This window comes from Ranitomeya imitator, unplaced genomic scaffold, assembly GCF_032444005.1.
Source record: "Ranitomeya imitator isolate aRanImi1 unplaced genomic scaffold, aRanImi1.pri SCAFFOLD_325, whole genome shotgun sequence".
Lineage (NCBI taxonomy): Eukaryota > Metazoa > Chordata > Amphibia > Anura > Dendrobatidae > Ranitomeya > Ranitomeya imitator.
Window position 1 is genome coordinate 607,565 of NW_027193546.1, and position 12,211 is coordinate 619,775.

Sequence of the window (12,211 nt, forward strand, 5' to 3'; positions counted from 1 at the left end):
GCACACTGCGACTCCCCAACCAAACACATAAACATCTCCGGGGAGAAAACTGAAATATTAATGGATTTATGTGACCCCCACTATTGTGTAAAAGGGGAATATTGGGAGAAAAGCGGAGACACAAAATCCAGCGTCTACACAGAGAACACAGCTGTACATAGTTTATATAGTGCACAACATTACATCTGCACAGCCCAGATCAGCAGTGTAATAAGTGTCACTGATACTAGAGGAGAGGGTACAGTATATACAGCAGAGTGTACAGTATATACAGCAGAGTACACAGTATATAGAGCAGAGTGTACAGTATATACAGCAGTGTGCACAGTATATAGAGCCAGTGTGTACAGTACATACAGCAGTGTGTACAGTATATAGAGCAGTGTGTAAAGTATATACAGCAGTGTGTACAATTTATAGACCAGAGTGTACAGTATATAGAGCAGTCTCCCCTCTCTTCTTCTTTCTCTCTCTCTCTCCCTCTTTCTTAATCTCTATTTCTCTCTCCTCTCTTTCATTATTTCCTTCTCTCCTTTCTCTCTTCGCTCTCCTCTCTTTCTTTCTCTCTTCTTTTTTCTCTAAATATTTCTCTCACTCTTACTCTTTCTTCCTTTCTATTTCTCTCTCTCCCTCTCTTTCCCTTGCTTTCTCTTTTTCTTACTTTATATCTATCTCTCTCCTTCTCTCTTTCTTTATCTCTCTTCTCTCTACTTCTCTCTCTCTCTCTTTATGTCTCTTTGTCTCTCTCTTTCTCCCTTTCTTTCTCTCTATCTCCTTCTTTCTCATTCTCTCTCTTTCACTTTATCTCTCTCTTTCTCTCTCTCAGGGAGAGATTATCAATCCTTCATGTCAGCAGTGCACCTCTCCAAAATGAGGCAGATGTACTAGATTTTCTAGGCACCGCCATCTGCACGTGGGGTGCTGCTGTAATCCCTGTCATCATCCTCGTTTTTCCTCTCCACGTTTCCATATCCAGCCAAGTGATCGCTGGGCCCAGTATTCTCATCAGCATTGCCGATACTTCGAGCTGTAGCAAAGGAGAAGGCACAAGTGATGATAACCCGCCTCTATGTGCCCTCAAGTGTCTCCGCTGTGGTGCGGGATGATATGCTATGGAAGGTTAATAATCAATAATTGTGTCCTTCCTACAGGCTCTGGTGCCCCATGGAATGAAAGGTTTCCCCAGGAGGGCGGTGGTAAAGATGTTTAATGACTTGCTAAGGAATGGTCGCATGCAAAAACTCCAAGACTCGGACACCGTGCTGTCCCAGATTTTGGAGATGACGTGCAGTGACTTGGATTGGGAGGTGAAGGTGAACGCATTGGACCTGGCACATTCCTATATGTCCCAAACATTGGAGATGGGACCGTCCCTAACGTGCCCTTACACTATAGGGCTGCCATCTAGCAGAAGCTCAGGTTCCATCTCCGACGCTCTGGTTACATGTGAATGAGTCGGGCTTTTTCCGGCCTTATTGACTTGTCTGTGTGACTGTGACCGGTCAGTGGCATCAAAGGCGTGTGAAATCCTGCTCGCTGTGAAGCCCAAACTGTACAATGGGGACACTGATCCCTCCGAAGAGTATGGAAGAGACTGGCTGGAGCACACGATAAAAGAGAAGCAAATGGCAGGCGGGGACGGTGCTGGGGCCGGCAGGGTCGCCCACCAGATTGGGCCACTGGTGTCATACAGAAGATGGATTTGGATAACATAAAATGTCCCCTTCCGAAAAACAGCGATCATGTACACGAAACTCCCCGGTCACTGCTGCAGGACGTCAAAGCAACCTTATGGGGGGAAGAAATGCACGATGCAGATTGCTACTGATGCGGAAGTTTATGGTACTTTTCTGCTGCAGATTTCACTGCGGAAATGCCTTTTGTGCTGTAATTTGTAGTGGATCCAACCTGTGTTTTTCTTTTTTTACTACAGTGCCCTACTGGGACCCAGAAGCCCTCCTGGCCATCCAACTGCTACTCAGGCGCCAATTTCTAAGAAAGATTTATCTCCTCTCTTTCTTTCTCTTTCTCTAAATCTTTCTCTCACTCTTACCCTTTTCCCCTTTCTATTTCTCTCTCACCCTCTCTTTCTCTTGCTTTCTCTTTCTCTTTTTTCTCACTTTATCTCTATCTTTCTCTCTCCTTGTCTCTTTCTTCATCTCTATTTCTTCTCTCTCTACTTATCTCCCTCTTTCTTTCTCTTTGTCTTTATCTCTCTTTCTTTCTCCTTTGCTTTCTCTCTCTCTCTCTCCTTCTTTCTCATTCTCTCTCGTTCACTCTCTCTCTCTTTGTCTTTATCTCTCCTTCTCTCTCCCAGGGAGAGATGATCAATCCTTCATGTCAGCAGTGCACCTCTCCAAAATGAGGCAGATGTACTAGATTTTCCAGGCACCGCCATCTGTACGTGCGGTGCTGCTGTAATCCCTGTCATCATCCTCGTTTTTCCTCTCCACGTTTCCATATCCAGCCAAGTGATCGCTGGGCCCAGTATTCTCATCAGCATTGCCGATACTTCGAGCTATAGCTAAGGAGAAGGCACAAGTGATGATAACCCGCCTCTATGTGCCCTCAAGTGTCTCCGCTGTGGTGCGGGATGATATGCTATGGAAGGTTAATAATCAATAATTGTGTCCTTCCTACAGGCTCTGATGCCCCATGTAATGAAAGGTTTCCCCAGGAGGGCGGTGGTAAAGGTGTTTACTAACTTGCTAAGGAATGGTCGCATGCAAAAACTCCAAGACTCGGACACCGTGCTGTCCCAGATTTTGGAGATGACGTGCAGTGACTTGGATTGGGAGGTGAAGGTGAACGCATTGGACCTGGCACATTCCTATATGTCCCAAACATTGGAGATGGGACCGTCCCTAACGTGCCCTTACACTATAGGGCTGCCATCTAGCAGAAGTTCAGGTTCCATCTCCGACGCTCTGGTTACATGTGAATGAGTCGGGCTTTTTCCGGCCTTATTGACTTGTCTGTGTGACTGTGACCGGCCAGTGGCATCAAAGGCGTGTGAAATACTTCTCGCTGTGAAGCCCAATCTGTGCAATGGGGACACTGATCCCTCCGAAGAGTATGGAAGAGACTGGCTGGAGCACACGATAAAAGAGAAGCAAATGGCAGGCGGGGACGGTGCTGGGGACCGGCAGGGTCGCCCACCAGAATGGGCCACTGGGGTCATAAAGAAGATGGATTTGGATAACATAAAATGTTCCCTGCCGAAATACAGCGATTATGTACACGAGACTCCCCGGTCACTGCTGCAGGACGTCAAAGCCACCTTATGGGGGGAAGAAATGCACGATGCAGATTGCTACTGATGCGGAAGTTTAAGGGACTTTTCTGCTGCAGATCTCATTGCGGAAATGCCTTTTGTGCTGTGATTTGTAGTGGATCCAACCTGTTTTTTTCCTACAGTGTCCTACTGGGACCCAGAAGCCCTCCTGGCCATCCGACAGCTACTCAGGCCCCAATTTCGAAGAAGCACGTCCTGGTTATAAGAAAGCAAATGCCTTTGGCACTATAGAGGGTGATGTAGTAGGGATTATTTTTCTATTTTGGTTTGCTTCCAGTACAGTTTTCACATTAAATCAGAACAATTAAAGAAAACAAACAAAAAAAAACACGGCACATTCCTGTAATTTTGAATTAAAGCATAACATTTTATATAAACAATGCATAAAAATGTGTCTTTCTGGGTTGTGATTGGTACATGAGGTAATGGCATAAATTAACATTCAATCACCTGATGTTGATATGATGAAAAATCTCTCCTAATTTCACTTGCTGCTTTCAACCGTGTATTGGGATTAACTGTGGGGGCATCATACATTGTGGAGAGTATGATCCACTCTGATCTGGCATGGTCATGACAATAGTCGGGATACCTGCCGCTACAGGGAAGGAAATTGTATATAATAAAGAAGCTGGAAAAATAATTGCAGAAACTGTACAATGGGCGGGAAATTCAAACTTCCCAACAGTTCTGTGTTCAGCCAATCAGCAGAGTAAGGGAGGAGCTAATGATTCTGTAAGCCCCGCCCCGGATAGCGTCATCTCTCCAGTTCTCTCTCTGGTCCATTCTTCCTCCATATAAAGGAGCAGTCCCTGAGGCTCAGGAATCAGTTTTTGCTCATTGACTGAAGAAAATGTCTGGTCGCGGCAAAGGAGGAAAAGGTCTCGGGAAGGGCGGCGCCAAGCGGCACAGGAAGGTGCTCCGTGATAACATCCAGGGCATCACCAAGCCTGCCATCCGCCGTCTAGCTCGCAGAGGAGGCGTCAAGCGCATCTCCGGCCTCATCTATGAGGAGACTCGCGGTGTCCTGAAAGTCTTCCTGGAGAACGTGATCCGTGACGCCGTCACCTACACCGAGCACGCCAAGAGGAAGACCGTCACCGCCATGGACGTGGTGTACGCGCTCAAGCGCCAGGGCCGCACTCTCTACGGCTTCGGAGGTTAATTGTGTTCTCTTCTGTCCTCACAACCCAAAGGCTCTTTTCAGAGCCACCCACATCTTCTAAGTGAGGGCTGCACCTGACTGCTAGGATCTGATTTCTCTGCTTTGGTGATGTCGCTGTAATGTTAGAACACTCATCGGTGCCAACGTTACGCTCCGAATACTGAATAGTCCCAAGGATATCCTGACGTGGAAAGACTAAACGGCTTACCCGAAGCAGATCCCTCTACAGCTCTAATCAGGGGGGTGTTCAGGGCGGTTTCCAAATGTAGGTTAATATTCTGTCTAGACATTTAATATCCTGTTCTTATTGGGCGCTGATTAGTAGATTTATGGGGGATATATATCCGCACTGGGCCGCAGTGATAATTTCCTGATCAGATCCGTGTACAGGGAATGTGGCTGTAGGAGGCAGCTGGATAGATGGACGCCCTGTGTGTCATCACATAGGGTACGGAGACTCCTATGTGATGACCACGTCCTGGACACTAATGTTTCGGGTGGATGGCGCCTCTGAAGACTATTATAACCTCCTCAGAATAATGATGGGCTGTTTGAGGTCTGATAGCCACGGCTGCGCGTTTTGAGGTCCTGTCATGTATTTATATATATCCGGTGTGTGCAGTGTATGGGGGGACACAGGTGTTGGTTCTGTTCCCTACAGCTCCTGTCCTGTATATGTATATACAAAGCGTATACATTGTGTGCAGTGTATGGGGGACACAGCGCTGCCGGGGCCTGGGGTGAAGGTGCCGCATCTGTGGATACTCTGGTAAAGAAAAGATCAGCTGGAAAACGGCACGTAAGGAGTTAAACGGGAGAGGAAAGACGGGCAACAAAATTAATAAAGGGGATGGGAGAACTACAATACCCAGATAGATTAGCGAAATTAGGATTATTTAGTCTAGAAAAAAGACGACTGAGGGGCGATCTAATAACCATGTATAAGTATATAAGGGGACAATACAAATATCTCGCTGAGGATCTGTTTATACCAAGGAAGGTGACGGCACAAGGGGGCATTCTTTGCGTCTGGAGGAGAGAAGGTTTTTCCACCAACATAGAAGAGGATTCTTTACTGTTAGGGCAGTGAGAATCTGGAATTGCTTGCCTGAGGAGGTGGTGATGGCGAACTCAGTCGAGGGGTTCAAGAGAGGCCTGGATGTCTTCCTGGAGCAGAACAATATTGTATCATACAATTAGGTTCTGTAGAGGGACGTAGATCTGGGGATTTGTTGTGATGGAGTGTGGGCTGAACTGGATGGACAAATGTCTTTTTTCGGCCTTACTAACTATGTTACTATGTACATCACTGAAGGCTGAGCGTTACCAAGGTTTCTCGCTCATTGTCTGATCACAGAATCCGTTGGGGAATTTGAATTCCCCGCTCATAATCTCCGGAGGATTGTTACAGGTCACTGATAGCGACAACCATCCCCCACCCCCTTACTGCGGGACCTGCTAACTACATGTAGACCTCACCGCGGAGTATCAGACACTAAGGAGGGGACATTTCCTGCGAGCTTGGCAGACGACACTCCACCTGAGGGTCTGAGACTTCATGTGGGATTGACCCATTCATCTCCTGTTATTCTGTGGATATGTGCACCAACAATGGCGGCAATGGTGTATGAACTATCAGCCTCATGCGAGGACCCCCGAGATAGGCGGCGCCGGCTCTTGTGGTGACGGTGTGGGTGGCTCTTAGAAGAGCCTTTGGTTTTGTAGAGATTGGCGGCAGCGCTCACTTGCTCTTGCTCGCCTTGCTGCTCTCGGTCTTCTTGGGCAGCAGCACGGCCTGGATGTTGGGCAGGACGCCCCCCTGGGCAATGGTCACCCCACCCAGCAGCCTGTTCAGCTCCTCGTCATTGCGCACCGCCAGCTGCAGGTGACGGGGGATGATGCGGGTCTTCTTGTTGTCCCGGGCAGCATTGCCGGCCAATTCCAGGATCTCAGCGGTCAGATACTCCAGCACAGCGGCCAGATAGACCGGAGCGCCGGCGCCGACTCTCTCAGCGTAGTTGCCCTTGCGGAGAAGCCTGTGCACACGGCCGACTGGGAACTGCAGTCCTGCCCGGGATGAGCGGGTCTTGGCCTTAGCACGGACCTTTCCTCCTTGTTTGCCGCGTCCAGACATGATGCCGATAACTAATGACGGAAAATCGTGTAGAGAAGAGTCTGTGCTGTGTCGCCTTATATAGTCCGTTGCTCCGCCCTCCTCTCCTGTCGTTGGACGGATCTGAAGATGAAAATGGAGAAGAGTATTGGAGATCCACCAATGAGCTACAGAGGGCGGAGCTTATTATTGCTCCTTTCTCAAATGAGTTTCTCACCCAATAGAAAACGTTCGCTTTGGACAGAATAGATAAGGGGTGAAAACAGATATCTGTCCTGGAGCAGAAGGAAATGCAGAAATATTCTGTTGACTTGTTGTTTGCACTTGTTGGACTTGTGTCTTCTATCAGCCATATATTGCACTGACAGTCTGGCGGGTGAGGGGTTAATTCCTGTCAGGAGGAGGCTCCTCACTCACCCGCTTATTATCCTGTGCAGATCCCCTGTGGTGTCCGCGCTTATACTATCACAGCCTGACTGAGACAAGTCTCCTATGTTCTGCCCGGAGCCTGATGTGACGCTGCCGGGTCTCGGGTGGGGGAAGTCGCCGCTTCTGTAAAGCGAGTGTGTAGTGGGGGGTCAGCACACACGGACACTGAGGAGTTAAATGGAGGCGGATATTCCTGTATCTGGGATTGGTCGGCGCCTGCGGATGTCTCTCGCTCATTGGCTGATTACAGATCCGTTGCTGGTTTTGAATTCCCCGCTCAGTTTCTGCTCTTTGTCCGTCGGGTTTATTACCGGCCCCTTTGCTGGAGCGGCGATCGCTGATAATACCGGGTCCTGTCATCCCAGCTGTCTGCCCCCAAACACCTCCGTGTCCTTGACCTGAGTGCACACCATTATCCTTGTTCATGTGATTTTTTGCTTGGTGTAGCACCGGTTTACCAGATGACGTCTGACATCTTCGCATACGACGACGCAACCAGTTCCAGCATCTTATCGCAAGTTTCAAACTCAAGTGAATTCTTGAAAACCCCTCCCCATGAGTTGAGGACGAGGGACTACGAGAAGGAGCGACGAAAATTAATCTCATATGATTTACACTGCATAACTTTGGCAGAACATCATAAACAGGGCAAGATCCCGAGAGGTCTTAGGTGCAACCTGCGCCCAACACTTTTTTCTGAAGATCCCGATTACTGTGACAAATACAAGAGAATACTAAATAAATGTTCTTTAGACATCATTATTCTGACCATTGAATTTCTACAAAAGGCTATTACGGAAACAAAGGACAGTATTAGAGCAATTGAAACACAACTATCTTCTACATTGGCATCCACAGACTCTTACTTTTCGCTGCTCCGGACAGTATTCCCTTCATCGCCTCTGGTTGCCTTGTAAATATTGTACATATTATATTTTATATTTTGGTGTATGTTTATTATTTTGTCTTTTTTGTTCTTATTCGTTTTCTATTACATATAATGTTATGTCACATACAGTTACTTATACTGTTTATTTGCTTTCCTAGTAACCCCATGAATAAGACCCGGGAGGGTCGAAACGTCGGGTTTCTATCTACGAATTATCACAGTGGCAATTGTTGACTTGTTTTCGTGAATAAATCTGGCATATACCTTTTGCATCATACCAGTTTCGAGTGTGCGGTATTTTTTCTTCTACTATTAACTTGACCACACGGTCTGTTTTACCAGCACCTCCGTGTCCTTGACCTGAGTGCACACCATTATCCTTGTTCATGCCCCCAAACACGGGCGGGGATCGGTCGCCATTATTACTCTGGGGAGGTTATAATAACCTTCATAGGCGCCATCCATCCGAAACATTAGTGTCCGGGACGTGGTCATCACATAGGAGTCTCCGTACCCGGTACACAGGGCGTCCATCTATCCAGCTGCCTCAGACAGCCACATTCCCTGTGAATATTCGCTGCCCTATTCACCCCACACGGATCTGATCAGGAGAATATTACTGTACAGCCCATTTCCCTGTAATTCCGTGTTCTATTTATTTTATATATCAATAAGAAGAAACCGCATTTGTGCTGTGATGGGAGTCACCAGTACTTGGGGCATCTTACAGTCAGACTTGTGATCGGATCTCTCTGCACTGCAGTGGTTTTATCTCACGTCATATTAACCCTATGAGATCTATGGCATTCGTTTTACATTATTACATCTAGTGCTAGAGGATCCTATCCTGCAATTGTATTGGGATATTTCTCCCATGATTCGTTGTTCCCCTCCACATTCTCGGAACTTCTACATGTGGGCAAAACAGAATTCATTGTCTTTCCCACATCACACGCAACCCCCCAACGAACCTATCCATTACAGGAAACGGCTGCCCACTCTCCTCAGTCCAAGTTCGCTGCCTCGGGGTAATCCTTGACACTCATCTCTCCTTCAAACCTCATATCCAAGCCCTTTCCACTTCCTGCCGCCTTCAACTCAAAATATTTCAAGGATCTGTAGATTTCTAAACCAAGAATCTGCAAAAACCCTAGTCTATGCCCTCATCATCTCCCGCCTGGACTACTGTAACCTCCTGCTCTGTGGCCTCCCCTCTAACACTCTCGCACCCCTCCTATCTATTCTAAACTCTCCTGCCCGACTAACCAACCTGTCCCCCGCTATTCCCCGGCCTCTCCCCTCTGTCAATCCCTTCACTGGCTCCCCATTACCCAGAGACTCCAGTACAAAAGCCTAACCATGACATACAAAGCCATCCACAAAATGTCTCCTTTATACATCTGTGACCTCCTCTCCCGGTACTTTCCTGCAACCTCCGATCCTCACAAGATCTCCTTCTCTACTCCCCTCTTATCTCCTCTTCCCACAATCGCATACAAGATTTCTCTTGCGCATCACCCCTACTCTGGAACCCTCTACCACAACACATCAGACTCTCACCTACCATGGAAACCTTCAAAAAGAGCCTAAAGACCCACCTCTTCCGACAAGCCTACAACCTGCAGTAACCACCACTGATCGACCAGCTCTACCTTCACCTACTGTATCCTCATCCATCCATTGTAGATTGCGAGCCCTCGTGGGCAGGGTCCTCTCTCCTCCTGTACCAGTTATGACTTGTATTGTTCAAGATCATTGTACCTGTTATTATGTATACCCCTCCTCACATGTAAAGCGCCATGGAATAAATGGCGCTATAATAATAAATAATAATATTGCCCGAGAGCCGCCAGTCCTGACACTAGATGAAGCGGGGGAAGAAAAGTGATAGAACAGAAGGACGATCAGTAACTGAGCAGGGATCCTGTGAGGAGGATGTGACGGCCGATAATGTAACTGCCTGACCTGTGAGATCCTGACACCACAGGGTAATGTTCTGAGCAGGGACACTCCGCAATCTTCTACACATGATCCTACATTTCCCATCACAGACCTCCTGCCTGCAGCCGTAGGACTGATCTGTAATGGGGAGACATGGTGGGATCTGCTGGGAAGGGCAGAATTGGTCTTCCCTGAAATGTCTCTTGTAGGATATGTCCCTGACCAGTATATCGTCTCAACAATACGGATTGTGACGGGAAAGGGACGATCTGATCGTCTCCAGGTCAGACACACGGGAACATCACAGCATGTGGAGAACACGAATCATTCTCTATATCCATGAGAGGAAACCGGAGCGGATACAGCGCCGCTAACCTGGAAATCTGCAGATTCCTGTGTGGGATGTAAGAGACCAATGATCGCTCAACACAAGCAGATTTCCCGATATCGGTCCTGGGACCAGGTGTTATATGAAGACAAAAGACGGAAAAAAGCGGGAACCGTAAACGTGTTACCATTGGAAACATTAGCTCCTCCCTCTGCTGATTGGCTGAACACAGGACGGTTGGGGGTTTGAATTTCCCGCCGCTTCTAAATGTAATGACGTCACTTACACTGTAAAAAGAATCCAGATTAGGCTCTAGATCAACTCCACCACAAATGGCTCCTGTTACCTGAGAAACGAGAGTAATGAACTAATAAACGAGACCCCAGAATGCCGAGATCTGTGCAGCAAGGAGTTAAATAAGAAGTCCCTGAATACACATCAACTCGCTGAGCAATGCCCAGATTATTCCTGAGATTTTCTCACCATCTCCCTCGTCACCAGGCGCAGAGCCCCGGGCGGAGCGAGCAGACACCTCGGGGAGACGGGAGAGGACACCGGAGCAGTGTGGGTGGCTCTTATAGTGAGGGTGTGGGTGGCTCTTAGAAGAGCCTTTGGGGTGAGGAGCGGAGCACGGAGCCGATCACTTGGCGCTGGTGTACTTGGTGACGGCCTTGGTGCCCTCGGACACGGCGTGCTTGGCCAGCTCTCCGGGCAGCAGCAGGCGCACGGCGGTCTGGATCTCCCGGGAGGTGATGGTGGAGCGCTTGTTGTAGTGAGCCAGGCGGGAGGCTTCCCCTGCGATGCGCTCGAAGATGTCGTTGACGAAGGAGTTCATGATGCCCATGGCCTTGGAGGAGATGCCAGTGTCGGGGTGGACCTGCTTCAGCACCTTGTACACGTAGATGGCGTAGCTCTCCTTCCTGCTCTTCCTCCGCTTCTTGCCGTCTTTCTTCTGAGTCTTAGTCACGGCTTTCTTGGAGCCCTTCTTGGGCGCAGGCGCAGACTTGGCGGGATCAGGCATGATAACAACAAACCGGTCTCAGTACAAGTGAGAAGAATAATGATCCTGCGCCTCCAAGAGCGGCGGAATTTATAGCCCGGCCATGCAGATGAGCACTGCTGTCAGACCGCCGTTCTATTGGGTGATGAAGTCATGTGACCAACGAGAACGTTAGACCACTGCAGCTGATTGGTGGTTTCCCAAATCATTGCTTCATCTTTGCAGCGGGGATGCTGTATAGCGATGCAAAACCCTGTATAATGCTCTATACATCTAAATAGTGCTGTGAAGCTCCATATACCGCAGTGCACCCTCATATAGCGCTGTATGTGTTCATGTTCTATTTACCCTTCATAGTGCTGTTATTCATCTGAATAGTGCAGAGTACCCCCATATACTGCAACCTACTGACAAATGACTGTGCCACATTATGCAGGCAGTTACAGTACAGCGCTCGACATGTTACACTCCGTATAGTGCAGTAATATCTCCAGATGGTGCTGGAAACCCCAGCTAGTCAGCTGTGCCAGGACTGCAAACCCTGTGAATTCAGTGAGATGTTTCGGTAGTAGCCGCACCCAGTTTTCTAGGAAGAGCCGGCTTCCCTCAGGAGCTGTGTCCCCTGTATAAACTGCACTTATCCCTCCTGTGTGTGATCTCAGTAACATGAAGCCGGATCAGTCACTTCAGCCACGAATCTCTGCTCTGTGGTGACCGCAGTACAGTGGAGCACGGATCGTGTATAGTGACCTCTATATACCGCCTGGTGCAGTGTGAACCATCAGTGTGATCAGCGGTGCGGCTCTTAGGAGGAGGATGTGGGGGCTCTTAGAAGAGCCTTTGAGTGTGTGGACAGATGTGGAGGAGCGGAGTTTACAGTCCTGGCACAGCAGACTAGCCGCTTCCTGGATCTACGAGGAAACGGCCATTATCTGTCCCAATCACTGCACAAAGTCCTCCTTCAATAAGGGCTAATTTCCAGCTATCTGCAGATTATTCCGAGGCTGAGTTCTGCGAGCGACACTCAATTTGCACTGACAGTCTGGCGGGT

General features: G+C 48.4%; 2 protein-coding genes across 3 annotated transcripts; both read right to left on the reverse strand.

Annotated features, from left to right (window-relative positions):
- Nucleotides 1-4,521: 4,521 nt before the first annotated feature.
- LOC138653713 (histone H2A type 1) lies at nucleotides 4,522-6,633 on the reverse strand. Of its 2 annotated transcripts, XM_069743324.1 has the most exons (2): nucleotides 6,228-6,633; nucleotides 4,522-4,683 (listed from the first exon to the last, which is right to left on the reverse strand). In XM_069743324.1, exons 1-2 carry the CDS (start codon nucleotides 6,592-6,594, stop codon nucleotides 4,607-4,609), a joined length of 444 nt encoding a protein of 147 aa, XP_069599425.1. In that variant the 5' UTR covers nucleotides 6,595-6,633; the 3' UTR covers nucleotides 4,522-4,606. The 2 variants fall into 2 exon arrangements, with proteins under 2 accessions (XP_069599425.1, XP_069599426.1); XM_069743325.1 differs by lacking the exon at nucleotides 4,522-4,683 and having other exon boundaries at nucleotides 6,202-6,633.
- Nucleotides 6,634-10,800: 4,167 nt separating this feature from the next.
- Nucleotides 10,801-11,181, reverse strand: LOC138653693 (histone H2B 1.1-like). The gene has a single exon (XM_069743300.1). It carries the CDS (start codon nucleotides 11,179-11,181, stop codon nucleotides 10,801-10,803), a length of 381 nt encoding a protein of 126 aa, XP_069599401.1.
- Between the last annotated feature and the right edge of the window lie 1,030 nt (nucleotides 11,182-12,211).

Coding starts and splice junctions, on each gene's coding strand:
- LOC138653713 (XM_069743324.1), bottom strand. CDS start 6,594: ATGTCTGGACGCGGCAAACAAGGAGGAAAGGTCCGTGCTAAGGCCAAG. Junction 4,684..6,227: donor GCTGCCCAAGAAGACCGAGA/GCAGCAAGGCGA, acceptor TTAGAGCTGTAG/AGGGATCTGCTTCGGGTAAG.
- LOC138653693 (XM_069743300.1), bottom strand. CDS start 11,181: ATGCCTGATCCCGCCAAGTCTGCGCCTGCGCCCAAGAAGGGCTCCAAG.